Genomic DNA, 19,735 nt, shown 5'->3' with positions numbered 1-19,735 from the left:
TTAAGACTAATTTGCAAAACTTTCACTTTCATTATGATGCTAGCTCGACAACCTCTGCTATGTAGACATTAAACACATTGTCATCTAAATTAGTTGACACTACATATACATATACTACTGTCTGCTCAGACATCCTGTTTTAAAAACTGTTTTAACCTCTACTATACAGACATTAATCTCACTAAAAGTATATCTTATTGACAACCTCTGATCTCATGAACTTTTGTCCTGCTGATATTCAATTCAAATTATATATCAGACTCATGATCCAGATAAAAAAGACACACCATAACATAGTAGTACATACAGAATGACATATACAAAATATCAATCGAAGATAGTTTAAAGGAGGGGGGGAAACGACATCTTCAACGAGACAACTGTACTAAATTTCTTGTCAGCTGGGATTGGCAGTGTGTAGTATTAAACCTTATGTTTGATAAAAAACAATATTATTTAATTATCAGTCATGAATCCAGCAAATACATTTGGACGATGCAGTAAAGTATTAACTCATGCACTCACAATTTACTTGCACTACACCATGTAGGTCTCTTAGATAATATTATCATGGTATTATTATAAGCTATTGAAGTGTCTGTAGACTTGATTGTTTGTAGTTTGACCACAAGGGTGCAGCATAGAGTGATGTACATCTTCTCTCCGTCTGTAGCCTACACAATACATACTGAGGTACTGCCTATACTTGTCATCATAGGTTTTACTTTTTCTTTAATAGCATGTTTAAGCTATTTTAAAATGTACAAGATGTGCCTCCTTATACTGTTAAGTGTATGTGTACTATATGTATATAATAGGCTGTATGTAATATAATGTGACAGTATTGGAACCTGAATCCAAATGTTGCCATATTTTCATTAAAATGTATCTAATCGAATCACTGATAAAACACATGAGAGGAAAACTAATAGTTTCTCTGTAATGTCACACGTAAACAACTCTGAGAACTGCTCTGTTCCCTTTCACAGTTAAAGACAAATGCCAAACTAAATAAGAACGTGAGGACCATTGGACTTCCCGAGAAGGATGAGAAAATTCCTGCCCGCACTGACTGCTTAGTGATGGGCTGGGGTCGAACCGGACCCAACACCCCTCCCTCTGAAGCACTGAGAGAAACCAAAGTCAAGATAGAGTTCAGTGATAAATGTAAGTACAAGTGGGGGGAATACTTCGCCAGGGACCAGATGATATGCATCCACACGAAGACGGATGTGGGAATTCAGCAGGTAATCGAACAGTGTTTGAATAAGATGATTTAATCTGTTTGGTGAAATGCTGCCAATATCATTGAAGTCCCCACTCCTCTCCTCCAAGGCTTTGATGTCACTTTATTTTTCCCTTTAGGGAGACTCCGGTGGTCCCCTCGTCTGTGGTGGCAAAGTGCATGGTATATCTGCCTTTGTTGATGATCATTATGACTGGAAGACCGACAAGTACCGCTCGAATGTGTTCATTAAAGTCTCTTTCTTTATCCAATGGATTGAAACAGTGATGAAACGGTGAGGATGTGTTGCATATAAGGCCATGGAAGAGGTCTGCAGAATGTTCCATCCTTTTGTCATGCACATAAAAATTATCACAGAGCAATACAACACACCGTAAACTAGACATTTTATTTAAAATTAAAGACATCATTTGAACATTTTTTTTGTTCAAATTATGTGAAAATTATACAACCACAAAATAAACAATCCATTTGCTAATATAGCAAAACTAAGGAATACATTGTAGACTGATTTGATTTGTACTTAGATCGTTTTAAGTATATCCCTACCCCCTCTTTCACAGTCTTAAAAGGACCATACTGACGGTCAGTCTGGTATGATTAGTCGATTGACTATGACACACCATACACTGGACACTTCTGATGATCATTTTACAAAACATTCCATTAATTTCAATATGGTATGAAAATGTACTTATAGAGACTTGGAAATTGCTTAGAACACACTGAACTTTGTTGCACTTTACATTTTTTGTTAAACATACGTTATCGTTGTGTTTTAATAAATTTTAAAGTGTGTATTGATTTTAAAAGCATAGCTGAAAACAATCCCCAGAGAGAAGGTTAAAACAAAATTCACAACTTCTTAACCAATGATGATTAGCCATCACTGACTCTGTTATTATGGTAATGTTGTAATGACAATGGATATAATGTAAACATATGCAAAATCGAAAAATAAAGCCTTCAACTCAAACAGTCTGTTTATGTACAATATTATGTCCGAAGCTGTGGAGACAATTACATGTATTGAGGGTGTCAAGGTCCTTTATTTACTGTAGAAAATATTAATACAGTTTATGTCCCATTTCACACACTACCTATGTCACGGTTTAAATACTTTTCTTTATACCATCTGCTCCTCTTTGTGAATGAAATGGATTTAACTGCAATTAATAAGAGATAAAAGCTGACATCTGCCATGGTATTTTTTGACAATTTCATGAAAAGACCAGACCGTTTAAATGTACAGCCAGTTTATAATTAGGTCACATGAAATTGAGCGGTGTGTGTAATATAACGTTCATAAACATTAAATACACAAAAGAGTCATACCAGGAGATACTGGCTGCCACTTCTAATCTGTTGAGAATAGAAGGGACAATATCTCCATATTCTAACTTTTTGTGTTTTTTTTTTGCAAATTAACTTGATCATACTACAGTGTCACACAAAAGTATCAAAAGTAACAGATCCGCAAGCTCAATGCGTTTTGAGCTGCTACTTTTGCATTTGAATCCTGAACATTAACAGTTTTGGACATATGAGGTTTCCACCCGATAGATGATATGATGATGTACTGTATAGGTAGGAATCATGGTTGACTTGGAGACCAGACCGCAGAGCTGCTCCTCAGTCGTAGTGCAAGCTTTTGAAGTTGAACCGTTTCCGTTCTGTGAAACCTGTCATCTGCACAGAAACGAGAGAGGTTTTGTAGTGAAGTCAGCTGATTGTGGTAACACTGTGTGTGTTATGTTATTGTCACTATGACACAGACAAAGAATGATAAATGTTTGCCTGGTTTCCTAGTTTCACTCGACATTATGTGACTATGTACCTTGTTGTTTGTTGACTAAGGTTCATGCTTACACTGCTTACTCTGATCTCGCACTTGTAAGTCACTCTGGATAAGAGCGCCTGCTAAATGTGTAAATTGTATCGTGATTGTAAATGAAAACTTACCTGACTTGGATCTCTGGTGAAGTATCTCTTCTCTACGACCTATTATGAAAGAAACATAATAAGTTGTATGTTTTACTTTCTCAAGTGCTCTCGAGGAAAACGCACAGACACGCATCTGCTGTGCATTTAGATAGGTGCTAATATTTAAGTGCACACCAATTCTAATTCTTAAAATGGGAACAATAACTAGCTAGCTAGCTACTTGTTAGTACGGAGGGTTTTGTTGTAAAAAAAAATGATATTCTTTTCAACTTAATTAATATGGATGTGTGATTTTCACATTGTATTGTGTACTCATTCATATTAAACTGAACTCCATATCGTTGCTGTCGGGCTGAAACCTCTTATCTCCATGTTTTAACTTTTCGTGTTTTTTTCCCGTAAATTAATGCCCTACTTGATCATACTACAGCGTCACACAAAAGCATTAAAAGTAGCAGATCTACAAGCTCTAGGCGTTATCAGACTATTTCAAGTAACATGTACGTTTTTGGACATATGAGGTTTCCACCCGACAGAGACGATATACTTTGTTGACCGGGATTTACCGGGGTTTTTGTTAAAACAAAAGCAACCACAATAGATGTGGAAGGTGCACGGCTGCACTGTGCGTTTCTCACCTTGTCAAAGAACCTGCTCAGCTTCACTGCATTAGATGTGCCTGCAGCAAGGTATCGTGGGTTGGTGGAGTCCTTAGAAACAACATAATACCTTTAGACACAAACCTCAAACACGATGGCTGTACTCAGGTTAGAACTCTGAAAAATAATCTCCATCCTCCTTTCCGTACCACTCATAGCCAGTTCTCCATTAAAGACAGGAGTTCTTTACTCTGGAATACACACTTATTGCTAACTCCTCATCTTCAGTAACTTCAAACATACATTGAGGGCCAGCCTGATGAATCAAGCCTCTCCACTTGCTGCTACCACTATAAGCTCACTCACACACACCCACATTCACCTGCACACAAGGTACTTGTTGTTTGACGTGTCTTATGTTTGATTACCGGTACTATGTTTAACTTACTAATTGTTAATTATTTTAGGTGAGAACCTAGTAGAAGCTCTATATGGGTTTCCTTTCTCACCTGCACTTATTTCTGTGTCTTTTAATAATCTTACTTACTTTGTACCATTGTTATTTTGCAGGCATCAATCACACACACACACACACACACACACACACACACACACACACACACACACACACACACACACACACACACACACACACACACACACACACACACACACACACACACACACACACACACACACACACACACACACACACACACACACCTTCTTTTCACTTTCATTTCATTTCATAACCAGTAAGTATTTTAAACTGCCATTTTCAGCATACCAGGTTGATTTCCTCTGCGTTGAAGTCTTCTGACAGGAAGGCTGTTCGGGTGAGAACGTCGCTGCGCTTGTTGTCTGGGATTTGGTCAAACTTGGTGCCAATCAGCAGCAAAGGCACTGGGTTCTCGGCAAACTGTTCTCTGTCATAGTCCCTGTGTGTGTGTGTGTGTAAAACATGTTTGTAACATCAATTACTTTGTTTACATCCTGTACTAATATGCTAATACTGCTTCTCAGATGTATTGCTTGAAATCATTAACAAAATATTTTACTACAACCCTGACAACTTTGTGCCATTTACCTATTGCACATCACACCAAGTTACACTATTCGTACGTACCCATTGGAGACTATAACTCCAGTTGGAGAGGAGTCTTTGTTCAAGGCCTCTAATGACCAGCGATAGAGATTCTGGGAGGATTTCTTGTTTGTCAAGTCATGTACCAAGACAATACCTGAGGGAGGGAAAACCATAAACAACCATTATCGATCCATACATTTTCTTAGCCCCATCTGTGACCGCAAACTTCACTGTAGCTCCGGGCCTCTGTCACATAGCATTACCATCTGGCATAGGGGGAAACGGCCAAATGGTCAATCTTTAACCGGTTTACGAACATTGTAACAAAAATGTATAGGTAGTCCCGGAATCCTACAGATGTCTGTAGTTTCGACTGGTTGGTTAAATTAAAAGACAGACTGAAACAACCTTTTAAAATGGGTTTTGACAGCCTGTGCCAAATTTAATAAAGTGCTGTGTTAGAATTCACCACCCTGTTACAGATACGACGTTTGAACTATTTTTGTATTGTCAGTTGTGTTGCAGTATTATATATAGCATCACATACATGAACCTATTGCATTGGAAATACAGGTCAAAACTTGACAGTTTCGCCATTCCCCCTATACCAGACAGAGTCCCAGCGCTACAGCAAAGGATGAGGTCACATATGGGGCAGACACTTTTTATCTGGTCTTCACTGAAAAGGTCCAAAATGATAAAAGTGTAACTTTACCATTAACTGAATTGTAGAAGACGGCCCTGGTGGTTTTAATACTGCTTGCACTGCCGAGAGACCCTCCCACATCCCAGAGTTCAATGTAGAAGGCCTTCTCCTCTGGGGTCCCCTCCTTATAGTCGTGTATCTGGAATCCAGTCCAATTAACCACATGAACCTTAGCGTCCCTTTTCTGGGTATGTTATAATAGGCTAAACATTTGGTGAAAATAGCTGAAAATAGCTTGTAGATGGCTCATTCGATGTCCCGACTCCCGAGTAGGTTACCTCTTGTGTCTGCATATAGAGCGTCGCAGTTCCGCCACTTCCTGGTGCCGGAAGTAAATACTCGATGCATTTTTCCCATTGACTTTTCCAAAAATATTTATATCAATCAATTTAAGCCTAGAATCAAGCCATCCAGGATCCTGGTGAATCATGACCATAAAACCTTTTTTTCTGTGATTTTTTTTATTTTATATTTAATGATATGATATACTATATTTAATAAATACCCTTTGTTTTGCCGTTTTCAAAAAAGTTTTTTCACAGAATCAAACGTTTTATGGTCATAATTCACCAGGATCCTGGATAGCTTGATTCTAGGCTTAAATTAATTGATATAAATATTTTTGGAAAAGTCAATGGGAAAAATGCATTGAGTATTTACTTCCGGCACCAGGAAGTGGGCAGGAACTGCGATGCCCTATTGCACATCGTTGCTGTCGGGAAGAAACCTCTTATCTCCATATTTTAACTTTTTGTGTTTTTTTTGTGTGAATTAAACACAGAGCGAAGCAACACATTTTGAGCTTGTAGATCTGCTACTTTTGCCATTTATGAATTTGAATCCTGAAAAGTAACAGTTTTGGTTTCCACCCGACAGAGTGATTTCCAGCGAGCTCTCCCAAACACAAGCACTTCATGCACAGAGTTTATTGACAGATATATTTAAAACAAAGAGGATAAGCCAAACTGTTTGTACAGGTGCAATATTTGTGAGTTTATCCCAGTTCAATACAATCAGATAGGACTTTTCTGTTTCATGAATGGGCTGTCAATGGAGGGTGCTGCAACTTAGATGCAGCGAGCATCTACTTTCTCTCCAGCTACATACATGTGTTTGACATTGTGCCTTTTTTTCCCCCCTTGTTTCTTTCTCCTTATAATAACCCCTTTCTTGAAAACTGCAAAACAGTTTGTACAGCTTTGTAAAAAATGTGTACACTCCTTTACAACTGTAAACTTGGGATGAGAGAATAACATTGAAGTTGAGATATACAGTACACAATGAGTGTTAACTTCATTCATTTGTAACTCTGTGTACAAATGGAACCAACTGGACCATTATGGGTCTATTTGGTTCCAAACAGCCGTAGTCAATTATAAGAGGTGTTTAGTGCTGCTTACCCGCACATCCACAGAACAGCCAACAGTCCATGATGGGTTTCCTAAAACTTGGTTCTGACACAGCAGATGGACCAGTGAAGACTTCCCTACACCTGGCAAGGAGAACAGAGGGATTCAGATCAGATTATTATCATTAAATGGCACCAAGCATAGTTGGGGCCTTTTAATGATAATTTTTTTAATTTAAATAAATTCATCAATTTACACACACACACACACACACACACACACACACACACACACACACACACACACACACACACACACACACACACACACACACACACACACACACACACACAGTGTTGTAATGCTCTATAATTCACAATTCAATTCAAGATTATCATTCAGTCCGTTATGTCCCCTTGTGTCCTGGTCTCTTCCAGTGGTGTAAAGTAACTAAGTACATTTACTCTGCACTTAAGTACTGCACTTATGTACAATTTTGAGGTATTTTCTACTTTAATGGAGTATTTCCAATTTTCTGTAATTTTACTTCTACTCCACTACATCTCAGAGAGAAATATTGTACTTTTACTCCACTACAATTATATTAACACGTTAGTTACTTTGTAGATTTGGATTATTATTACAAAACACACATTAACCACTTCAGCCCCAAATATATTTCGGCCATTTGAAAATAGCAGATCTACAAACTCAAAATGCGACAATGTGAGCTTGTAGATCTGCTATTTTCAAAAGATTTTTCACACATTTTGAAGTTGTGAAATGGGACATTCCGCACAATGAGTACTTAGTTGGTACTTTGATACTTTTACTCAGGTAACTCCTGAATTCCAAACTACATTGTATTGATACTTTTACTTAAAAAGGTTAAAAGGTTCGGTCACAGGGGTCTCCAGCTCTTTAGTACACAGAATTATAGTACATTTTCAGGTAGGTGACAACATTTTATCCAATCAGGAGAGAGCATAGCCTGGCAAACCCCCCTCCCTCCGGAAATCTCGGCTGTGAAACAAAATGTGGGTCGCAAGCTTCTTCCATTTGACAGAGTCAGGTTAGAGAGAGCACTGAAAAAGCATTTTCTGTTTGATAAAGAACTGGAGAGACATGGGAGACTCCTTTTACAGAACAAACACTCTAAAGCAATGAGTACTATCAGAATATAGCTATTTAACACGTATTTTAACCAAAGTAAATCACTTACCCTACCTTTAAGTAAAACATGCGAGTACCTTTTCCACCACTGGCTATTTCACAATATATAAATATCACCATGCACTATTCTCTGGGGAAAACGGACGACTGGTGATGGAATATTCTGCCTACACGTACGTTTGCTGTGGTAAATGTAGCATGATATACTGTGTGCATTCATTCACACCATCAATACTTAACAACAATCTGTTAATCATTATTACTGTTAATAAACAATGTAGCTACTGACCTGAATCCCCTAAAACTAACACTTTGACTCTGTCCAGAGAAGCCATGTTTTGTTTTGTTTTGTTTTGTGACAGTTACGTCCCTGGCGTCGGCTTTTCCTGGTTTATGTTTACTGTTCAATGTTCAGATCCGGTCTACAGCCCGCCTACTGTATCCGGTATTTTCTACAACCAACATACATGCTCGCACACGGTTAGAATCCGTATCCGCTCTACACCGGATTTTGCAAACTGCAAAGTGAATTGATGCCAGACTGACTTGTACCCGCCCTTTAATTATACGCTTCTCATTATGATTGGCCGAGAATAACTACTTCCTTGTTCAGTGTAAAACGTATCTCACAGGAGTTTCATTGGTTGGCGACCATGTCAATCGACAAAAGTTTATTTCAGCAGTGAAACCAAACGGCCACAAGATGGCGATAGTGTATCTATGGACAGATGACCTCGCGTCACCAGGCTTTCCAGGAAAAGTGGACAGATATTCAAAACCCTAAAGGTACCTAAGATTATTTTTGATACACTACAGAAATACCATACCTGGATATTATGTCTGCCTTCAACATGACTAACAACTAACAAAAAATAATTAAAATTAATCAAGGGCACCTAAAACACATTACAAAAAAATAAATACAACATCGGGAGAACTACTATTTTGTTTTTTCCCTCCATTTTGTGTATTCATTCACAACAAGACATTTCTTATTTCACGGCGCTGGCCACACTGTAGCCACGGCAGTTTAGTCCCTGAAGTTTACAGACAAACAACCAGTGGTGGAAAAAGTACTCAAATGTTTTACTTAAGTAAAAGTATCAATAGGGTCTATAGCAGCCATTTTGGAAAGAAATTGGGCCTCTTCTTACTTCCTTCACAGGTGTTACCAATGATACTAATGAAGGCTCTGTTCCATTCTGGTAAGGGTGCTGATATCTGCATGTTGGCTCACTAGAAACACTCCATTTTGGTTCCCAAATGGCCCCTTATGGTGGGTGTATAACTTTGAGTGTACAAATGGAACCAAATGGACCCCACTCTCAGAGTTATGGGGGTCCTTGAAAATAAGACAACCACTATGCCACACTAAATGGAACAGTGCCTTAATTAGTATCATTGGTAACACCTGTGAAGGAAGTAAGGAAGGGGCCCAATTCATTCCCAATATGGCTGCTGTGCATAGAGCCTATTGAAAAGTATGAGAACACTAAATGGAACAGAGCCTTCATTAGTATCATGGTAACACCTGTGAAGGAAGTGATACTATGGCTGCTGTGCACAGAGCCTATTATCAATATGTGTTAGTTCAATTGAACAGAAAATCGTGACTGGCTCCACAAAACGACCAAAGCGTGGACTGCAGTGTAGGCCATTATGGTTACCGTAATGTCTTGACTTGAGAGGTGCTTGTGCTCTAAGCGTTACGGTAGTGGTGGTGGTAGTGATGAGGGTTCTCCATCTCCTCTGTGACACACTGCGCTCCGCTACAGAGCATTACGGTGGTGGTGCTGATGGTTCTGAGACACACTGCGCTCCGCTACAGAACATTACGGTGGTGGTGCTGAGGGTTCTGACACACTGCGCTCCGCTACAGAGCATTACGGTAGTGGTGCTGAGGGTTCTGACACACTGCGCTCCGCTACAGAGCTCCAGGAACCAGCCACTACTCTCAACGGAAAAGGTAAAAATCGTCTCTTTATTTTCTCTGACAAAGTGACGCTAAGTACAGCCGTTCAATGTGAACGTTTATGGACAGATGACATACACTGTCATGTCATGGGGAGTTTTCCCCACACCTTGAAACATAAAAATCTACTCATCAGCATGCATAAGCAGAGCTGAAATGATGAGCTGCTCCTCTCCTCTTCTTTTCCTCTCTCCTCTTCTCTTCTCCGTCTTGTCTCCTCCTCTCCTCTCCTCTCTTCTTTTCCTCTCTCATAATCCTCTCCTCTTCTCTCAAACTCCTCTGCTCTCCTCTCCTCTTCTCTCCTCCTTCCCCTCTCCATCGATGGAGAAAGGACGCATTGTTTTTGTTGCTGGTGGCTTGGTTGGTATTTATAGGATACTTATTTGCGGCACACCGAAAATAGCAGATTGTCAGTGTAGGACACCTGCGCGCAACTAAAACCAGGCATAACCTATTTGGAAGATGTTGGGATCCGTTACAATGTCCCGCTGTGGAGAGATGAGTGAATGAATGGCAAAAAGCCTCGAGCAACAGGAAAGGAAACAGATATCATGGTTAGAGCTATTGATTTGCGTATAGTTCAATGTTCTATCAATCCAATTGATTTAGGAATTTGGTGATTTATATGACATTTTTGGAGGGGTAATAAATCCCACTAATGCAGCATGATGATGATGTTCCACGTATTGTGGTCGCTGCGGGGAAACTTGCCTCGCTGCGGTGACTTGTCTTTGAGGTCCAGCTTTACAAGGTGTTGTTGAAATAAATGTCACCGGACAGAAAGCTATGCAGCCTGTGTCCTGGCATTATGCTGCTGCTTGTCACCACATTGCGACACTTTTCTCTTTTAACCCTGTTGACTCCTTCCAGTAGGTTGTCGTGATGTCACTGTGTGTGTGTGTGTGTGTGTGTGTGTGTGTGTGTGTGTGTGTGTCTGTGTGTGTGTGTGTGTGTGTGTGTGTGTGTGTGTGTGTGTGTGTGTGTGTGTGTGTGTGTGTGTGTGTGTGTGTGTGTGTGTGGCATCATGGCCTGGTCTGCATGCCTTTGTGTATAGGTATTAGGTAGCTATTGATTAGCAATGGAATGTGATTGTGAAGCAAAGGCATGCTTCTGTGCCAAAATGGCATGTCTCTGCACAATAACATGGGGAGAGAGAGAGAGGGGGGAGGATAGAGAGAAAAAAGAGAGGGTGAGACAGAGATAGGGAGGGAGAGACAGAGAGAGGGCGGGGTAGAAGGGGTAAAATGAAGAGAGAGAGAGAGAGAGAGAGAGAGAGAGAGAGAGAGAGAGAGAGGGGGGGGGGTGGGTGGGTGGAGAGAGCGAGGGTGGAGAGAGAGAGAGCGAGGGAGGGGGAGAGAGGAGGAGGAGGAGGGGGCGGGGTAGTAGGGATAACAGGAAGATAACAGGTGCTGCTGAGTCACTCACCCAGCTCGTCTCTAGTCGATCAGAGAAATCGTAGCCTGTGATGGGTGATCTAAATGATTACCAGTGTGTTACCATGGCGACGGCGTCGTTACCCTTCAGGCGTTCTTTGAGAACAGAGGAAAAGGCCATACTGGATGGATGGATGGGGAGACGGTGGAATGTTGTGATGTGGATTGCATAACACCTTTTTTTCTGAATCAGGTCCCACCCTGAACATCTCGGAAGAATGCATTTTTGTTGTTTATTTTAAACCACTTAAACCCCAGCATTCCTATTGTGGGGGAAGCTTTTGCAGGAAAATAGCACATTGACAAGAGATCAGTGACTGCTCGTCCATTTTGTCCAATGGGAGAAAGAAAGAGAAAATGTTTACCCTACCATGTAACTCTAAAAGCTGTGACTGGCCATTGTATGGTGTTACACCAAAAGTGGTGTCTTCTGTCTTCAAACCACCTACCGAATGTCACAATCATGCACCTGGGTGCAAAACTTGATTTGCACCCAGGTGGTCTCATTGACTTCAATGTTAATGTCATCCCCTCCTTGCCAGCCATTTCAATGCATTCTCAGTGTGCTCCTGTGTGCTATAGCCCACAGCTTGATAAACCTGTTTTATGACAGGTTCTCACTGATAACTACCCCCCACCCCCCACCCTGGAGCTCTATTCTGATAGTAATCATTGCTATAGAGTGTTTGTTCAGTAACAGGGGTCTCTACAGCTCTCTATTACACAGAAAACAGCTACATTTTCAGGTTGGGATACCAATTGTATCCATTCAGAGACTAAACACATACTGTATTTGTAGTCTGTACGTAGGTAAATTACATTCAAAAATGCAATATCTCAGTCACAAAACAACATAGCACAACAACAACATAACATAAGACAAAACATAAAGTCCCCAGTATACACAGAACCACCATATCAGCGAGGCAGTTTGTTTAGTGCAGCAATGACTGAAGGAACAAAACTCAAACTCTGTTATTAACCCATTAAGACCTGGAACTGTGTCATTTTTAGATTTGAGCTAAAAAGCATTATTTTACACTTTGGGCTATTCAAAAATAGCAGATATACAAGCTCATAGCGCGGCACCGAGTGCCGCGCTACGAGCTTGTACATCTGCTATTTTTGAGAAATCGTGAAAATGTGTGCAAATCTTTTGATATATATATATATATATATATGTTTAAAGCGAACATTTTTAACTCAAATCTTTGCATCTGGGGGTCCCTGGAACAAAATATTTTGATGGGGGTCCGTGGCACAATACATTTAAATTTGGGGGTCCTTGACATGAAAAATATTGAGCACCACTGATATAGAAACATACGTTTTTCAGAAAACTGTTGAGATTTAGGAGACATGTAGAATCGGCTTCAGGTCTCAGGTCTCAATTTGTTAAAACAAACGTTTTGCCAAGTTCTGTATTTTCGCCCAAGATGGCATGGTAAGGGTCCGTTTGGACCTCTGGGGGGGTCCTCGGACTCGACGTTGAGAACCAGCGATGTATCGGAAGACATCCAGGAGTCTCTGACAGTATATATAGAGCCTTAGAGGTCTATCTCTCTGCTGAAGAATAGATATTGAACGGAGAGCTCTCGTTCGGATTGAGTCTCATTTACATGAAGTGCATGGTATTGATTTCTTTTGTGTGTCGTGCCCCCACTCACCTGCGGTGGGCGTCCATCCATCCATACAGTAGATGTCTCGTGCATTCCTGATGAGGCTGTGGATATGAGAGAGAGAGAGCACTCTGGTTCTCAATTTTGATGATTATCAGATTTTGCTTGGGACCCCCTGGAACCCCCTCAAGGACCCCTGGGGATCCCCGGACCCCACTTTAAGAACCATTGTGAGTAAATCAGGGGTCTTCAACAGGGGGTCCGGGACTCCTAGGGGGTCCTCAGAGTTACTACAGGGGGTCCGCCAAATCTTTGTGTGATATGATCATATTTTTTTACTTTAATCATTTGAACCCTATAGCATCCCTATTCTGAGGAGAACGTTAGCCGAAAATAGCAGATCTACAAGCTCACAACGCCTCGTGCTGCAAGGCGTTGTGAGCTTGTAGATCGTCTATTTTCGGCAAAGAGGTTTGGTGTTGAGGGAAAAAGAGCAGACCAAGTACAGAGCCAATGGTCAATTTTAGTATTGAGGCTTTAAGGTTAAATGTCTGAAAATATGAACAACACTGATGATAGTTGCTGTCAAAGGAGTCTTATGAAGCTGTCTATGAAATCAACAAAAAGGTTTAATCTGCAACATAATTTCATACTGTATATAGTGGGGTGTCCCTGCATCATCTCTCTTTCAACTATAGGGGTCCTTGGCCTGAAAAACGTTGAAGACCCCTGGAGTAAATGATGGACGGCTCATGCAGGCGGCTTGTACAGCTCCTCTGCATCGTAGCGGAGGAGTCTGGCTCACTGCAGCAGCGCTCATGTAACCAGAGGACTGGCCTTGAATTTCAAACGTCTCCTTCTATCCACTGCTCCTTATTGGCTTCCATCGCTGCTCTGCTCTCACCTCTGCTCACTTTCTGCTCCCTGAAACACTCTGAGGAAAGGAAACTTACTGAGCTAGGAAACAAAGGAATCAAAGTTTGACCAAAAAGATCCAAGGTTAATATAGAAACAAAGAAGGAGAGAGAGAGAGGGGATATGTTACAGGAAGATATTTTAGAGCAGTGGTTCTCAAAGTGGGTTTCAGGGTTCTTATGGACCCTTACATGTCTGTATCTCTGAGAGTGTATAGATGGACCCGTACGGGTCCATTTGGTTCCATTTGTTCACTCTCTCAGAGTTATGGCTTATGAGCGTTGCACTTGGCACAGGACAAGTTCAATCACACGCTCATTTCATTCTCAAACGGCTCTATTTAAACTGGAAGTTTGCACAACTCACCCCGGCTTGCTTTTGCTGCTGCTCATGCTAATGCTGCTGCTCGATATGGTTGGGAGATATGGAGTCGATATGGTTGGGAGATGCGCTTTATCAGAGTACCTAAAAGCAGATCCAATTCATTGCCAAACCATAATAAATATAATGCTTATTTTATATTCAATAATAATATCTTATCCTCCATGAGTTGTCTTTATCCATTGATGAGTTGTCCTGACAGAAATCCCTGAAATGGTCCCTGAAATGGAAAAACAGAACCACTGTTTTATAGGTATTACTGAGGAGGACCTACTGTCTTCCTGTAGCTGTTTATGGTGGCGTTTGAGAGATCCTGAACATTCTTCAGATGTCACTTTGCCTGCTGACTTTCTGCTTGCTGACATTTGTGTTTCGTCACGTGTAATCTTCAACACAGTAGATGGTTACAGAAGATGTGGGAGGGAGTATGGTTCCTGCAGGAATCAGTCCTTATAGCCAACAGGGGTTTCCAGGTTAGATGGTTGCAGAGAAGGGGAAGGGGGAGTGGTATCTACTCCATTAAAAGACCTGGAACTGTGTCATTTTTAGATTTGAGCTAAAAGGCATTATTTTACACTTTGGGCTATTCAAAAATAGCAGATATACAAGCTCATAGCGCGGCACCGAGTGCCACGCTACGAGCTTGTAGATCTGCTATTTTTGAAAAATCGTGAAAATGTGTGCAAATCTTTGAATATATATATTTTTAAAGCGAACATTTTTAACTCAAATCCTTGCTTCTGGGGGTCTCTGGAACAAAATATTTTGATGGGGGTCAGCGGCCAAATACGTATCATTTTGGGGGTCCTTGACATGAAAAAGATTGAGCACCACTGATATAGAAACATACGTTTTTCAGAAAACTGTTCGGATTTTGGAGAGTACTAGAATCGGCTTCAGGTCTCAATGGGTTAAGACGTTACCACTCCACCCTGAGTTAGCTTAGTTTTTGAATACTGTCAACTCTGGATGCTGCACGACGATGAAAATTGCTTTGTTAAATTCGATCATTTACACATACTGAGAGGTTACTGTGACTGTCTGTGGTTGTGTGTGTGTGGGTGTGTGCGTGTGCATGATTTGGAGGGAACTTTGAGGGGAACGGGACCCCTGACGTGCAGGGCTGCTGGCCTCTGCAACAGGGCTGTCAACACAATGACCTGGCTGTTCTCTGCCAGGCGAGGGGAGCAGCCTGATGGCTCTGGTGGCGAGGGGAGCAGCCTGATGGCTCTGCTGTCCCAGCGAGCTGAGAGGACAGACTGACCTTCTGAATTCACATTAAGTGTTCGTTTTGCAACACATAGCTACTGTAGGGCTGTCACGATCATGACATTTTACCTCACGATTAATTGTCTTTCAAATAATTGCGATTTTAATTGTGGTTTCCCATTGAACATGGGAAAATATGAAATGACATTTCAGTTTTTTCTTTTTGGCTTTGTAAACAATACAAAATAAAAATAATAATAATGCATTATGGCAAAAACAGGCCATATTTAATAAATGTATATGTTTAATGAATGTATACTTGCAAATTGCGGAGACGGCCGATCTACAAGCTCACAAAGTGACTCATCGCAACACATTATGAGCTTGTAGATCTGTTATTTCCATCCGACGCATTTGAGCTGGTTACATGTCGGCTTTCCGACATGTCGCCTTTCCGACGGTTACTAACCCTATACCTAACCCTAACCGCACGCGGAAGCCACGTAGTCGGAGTAGTGGGATGTCGGAATGGAAGGCGGTTACCATTTGAGCTGTTTCTGTTTATTTCGTACTTGACAAGTACTTTGCACAATGTGCAGCTCATTCAGCGTAACGACATGGCAGAGACTCAGAGAAGGCAGAGGAGGTCAGCCTTTATGTCGTGGAAGTATATTCACATTATTTTGTATTTGTTGGTGAAAGGAGTAAGAAAATCAAATGCAAGTTTATGCCTGGGTGACAACCTGTCAGGTTCCATTTGAAGAAGCATCTCCAAGCCAAAGCATAGCCTCCTGGCCACTCTGGTAGGCTGCCACTCTTCATTTTATGTTTACCAAACATAACAGTAAAGCGCTGTAAAAGGGATAATGCGTATGTTATTCCAAGAACTAAAGATTGTGGGCTGCAGATCGGTGGTGTAAAGTAACTAAGTACATTTACTCAAGTACTGTACTTGAGTACACTTTTGAGGCATTCTTACTTTACTGGAGTATTTTCTATTTTCAGTACTTTTACTTCACTACTCCACTACATCTCAGAGGGAAATATTATACTTTTACTCCACTACAATTGTTTGAGAACTTTAGTTACAAATTACTTTGTAGATTTTGATTATTATTATAAAACATACATTAATCACTTCAGCCGATCAGCCCTATATACATTTCGGCCATTTGAAAATAGACGATCTACAAGCTCACAATGCGGCATTGTGAGCTTGTAGATCGGCCATTTGAAAATAGCCGATATACAAGCTCACAATGCGGCTTGTAGATCTGATTTTTTCAAAAGATTTGTATACATTTTATACATTTGAAAACGTGTGAAATGGGCCATTCTGCATAATGAGTACTTTCTACTTTTGGTACTCTAAGTACATTTTGATACCAATACTTTTGTACTTTTACTCAAGTACATTTTGAATACGGGGCTTCTACTTGTAACAGAGTGCATCTACATTGCAGTATTGATACATACAAAATGTGAGTACTTCTTCCACCATTGCTGCAGATAAGCCATGCAATGAAGATAAATGCACAGTAGGCTCATTGAGTAGCCTATATTACTCTCCCTCTGGATAGGAAATCAGATTTGGGCTGGATTTGGGATTTGGCCAGTCTGAACAGGGCCATAGACCAGTGGTTCACAAAGTGGGGTCTGGGGACACTTTGGGAAGTCAATTATTTTTTTTACCCCCCTTTTCTCCCTAATTTAGTCGTTATGCCAATTGATTCCTCCCCACACACATTTCTGTGTTGTCACTGCTGTCGTATCCTACTGACTCACCTGCCAGGGAGGAGCCCCCACCGGCTTCCCTCCCCTGAACAAGGGCTAAAATGTGTTTGTGTAGACGCTCTACAAAACTGGGTGCACCACGGTGGATTCGAACCCACAACCTCCGTGGTGGTGGGCAGTGACTTTACCAAAAGAATAGTTATCTTAACCACTTTAACCATATTTTATACTTTGGCTGTTCAAAAATAGCCGATCTACAAGCTCATAGCTCGACACAAAGTGAAACATTTAGAAACATGTTGAATTAATCATTTAGAATTTTCTTTTATTCTAAAAGACAAATGTTCTCTTCTGGGGGTCCCTGGCACAAAGTATTTTGAGATGGGGGTCCGCGAAAAAATATAATATCAATTTGCAGGTCCTTGATGTGAAAAAGTTTGAGAATGGGGTTGAGTACTTTGTCCAGGACAGCACAGGACAGGTTAGGTTATGTTAGGAGGCGAGCAGTGGTGTGGTATACGCACCGTTCCAGAGGTGAGCTTCTTAACACATTAGCTGCTGATTTTAATAATCAGCTGTTGTCCGCCAAAGACGTATATATACGTCTTTTTTTTATAATTTCAACCCTTGTCGAATTACGAACAGATTAGGAGCTAAAAATGTTCGAAGATTTGCTGCTCCATTCACTTCAATGTTAAAATTCAAACGGACAAACAATTCACTTTGTTTTTTGGTTTAAAACTACTGGTTTTGAGCTATATTGAAACATCAAACAACACATGTCAACGAGGTCAAAATGACCTCGTTGACATTTGTGAAACCACACCTGAATCTCATCTGTGATTAGAAACCATCTGGGGATCAATCATACTGGAGGAAAAAAATCTGTGGCTACGCGAACAGGTACCAAAATCATGGCAAAACCCTGGCAGAGGCTACAGACTGTTCTGAAAAAACTCTGGCAGTCAATGTGTTCACTGGACAGTGGACACACAATGGCGTTCTTTTCTTCCTACTGCTTAATATTTAAAGTCAGCAGAGCGTAAAATGTGCCAGCCAGAGAGGGACAGAGAGGATTTTGTGAATGAATGAATGAAGGAAGATGTTAAGAGAAACTACAGTAGAGAGAGAGAGAGAGAGAGAGAGAGAGAGAGTGCTGAAAATGAGAAGGGTCAGTGCCTGGTGGAGCCGTGTAAAGTAACTAAGTACATTTACTCCAGTGAGGTCATTTTACTTTACTCAAGCATTTCAACCTTCTATGCAGCAAAACGCCAGAGTGTTAATTTAACACTCCGGTCCGGACATTGCTGTGTTCTCCAGTCTAGTCCAGTGCCAGGATTTTGAATCTCAAGCCAAAGCAGTTGCAGGAGCCTGTGTAGCACACACAGGTCCAGTCCAGTGCACCTCAAAGGCAGCATTCACTTCATTAATAAAATGATCCCCAATGGCCAACTTGGCTCTAAGGGTGTCCAATCCAGGCAGTTGGCATGACTGGCTAGTGGCTATAGCCTAGCACAGAGGTTCTCAAATTAATTTCAAGGACTTCCTTTTCAAGGACCGCTTTGCTATACATTAGGCCAATGGGTTCCAAACTTTTCAGTGCTGCGACCCCCCCCCCCCCCCCCCCCCCCAAAAAAAAAAATCATATTTGAACTGGGGACCCCCCACCCTGACAGGCACTTGGAATTGTAAGCATATACATTTAGTTTAACTCGGTTCCACAGATACATATTGTGAAAATTGCTATTTGAACAATTTTTGCCTCTTACTTATATCATATTTGACAATTTGATCCATTAGCCATTAAAACGGATCTAAAAGTCCTTAAATTGTAACTTTAGAAATGTGCATATACCCTGCATAGACTCTTACTTGTATGTTGTTTTGTTTACTGTTGAGTGAGAAAACAATATTGCACATTAAGCTAAACATCTGGGTACCCCACAAAATAATTTGTGGGCCCAAACTGGGGGTCCCGACTCCCAGTTTGGGAACCACTGCAATAGGCTACGGCACGGACCCCCATAACTCACAGAGAGTTACAGACCTTTTAAGGGTCCATTTGGTTGCTTCCCCTAACTATCTAAAAAATACGTCCGGGGACCCCCTGGAGCCCCTTCAAGTTCCCCTGAGGGTCCCCGGACCCCACTTTGAGAACTACTGGCCTAGCAGCAGTAATGGTATAGCAGGGACAGTCAGGTTCACACATCATGTAGCTACTGTAATGCAGTGCTGCTGGGTGACATGGGTCACCTTTACATAAGCTGTGTTGTGTGTATGTGGCAGTGAAACAGAGCTAGCCTATAATCCCTGACACACACACACACACACACACACACACACACACACACACACACACACACACACA

At 41.1% G+C, this 19,735-nt stretch overlaps 2 protein-coding genes across 3 annotated transcripts in view; one reads left to right on the top strand and one right to left on the bottom strand.

Annotated features, from left to right (window-relative positions):
• LOC311065227 (mast cell protease 4-like) overlaps positions 1-19,735 on the top strand; it is a 147,359-nt gene that overhangs the window by 1,823 nt on the left and 125,801 nt on the right. For both annotated transcript variants that reach the window (XM_084085455.1, XM_084085456.1), the window contains exons 4-5: positions 990-1,247; positions 1,366-2,652. In XM_084085455.1, coding sequence (XP_083941581.1) covers positions 990-1,247; positions 1,366-1,524 — 417 coding nt within the window. In that variant the 3' untranslated portion in view covers positions 1,525-2,652. The remainder of the gene's footprint in view (positions 1-989; positions 1,248-1,365; positions 2,653-19,735) is intronic.
• rabl3 (RAB, member of RAS oncogene family-like 3) lies at positions 2,276-8,450 on the bottom strand. Its single transcript, XM_084085459.1, has 8 exons — positions 8,394-8,450; positions 6,983-7,074; positions 5,592-5,721; positions 4,916-5,030; positions 4,577-4,727; positions 3,829-3,900; positions 3,209-3,247; positions 2,276-2,935 (listed from the first exon to the last, which is right to left on the bottom strand). Exons 1-8 carry the CDS (start codon positions 8,437-8,439, stop codon positions 2,879-2,881), a joined length of 702 nt encoding a protein of 233 aa, XP_083941585.1. The 5' UTR covers positions 8,440-8,450; the 3' UTR covers positions 2,276-2,878.

This window comes from Gymnoscopelus microlampas, assembly GCF_963454915.1.
Source record: "Gymnoscopelus microlampas genome assembly, chromosome: 17".
NCBI lineage: Eukaryota > Metazoa > Chordata > Actinopteri > Myctophiformes > Myctophidae > Gymnoscopelus > Gymnoscopelus microlampas.
Note: the sequence above shows the minus strand (reverse complement) of the source record. Positions and strands in the feature narration are given on the sequence as shown.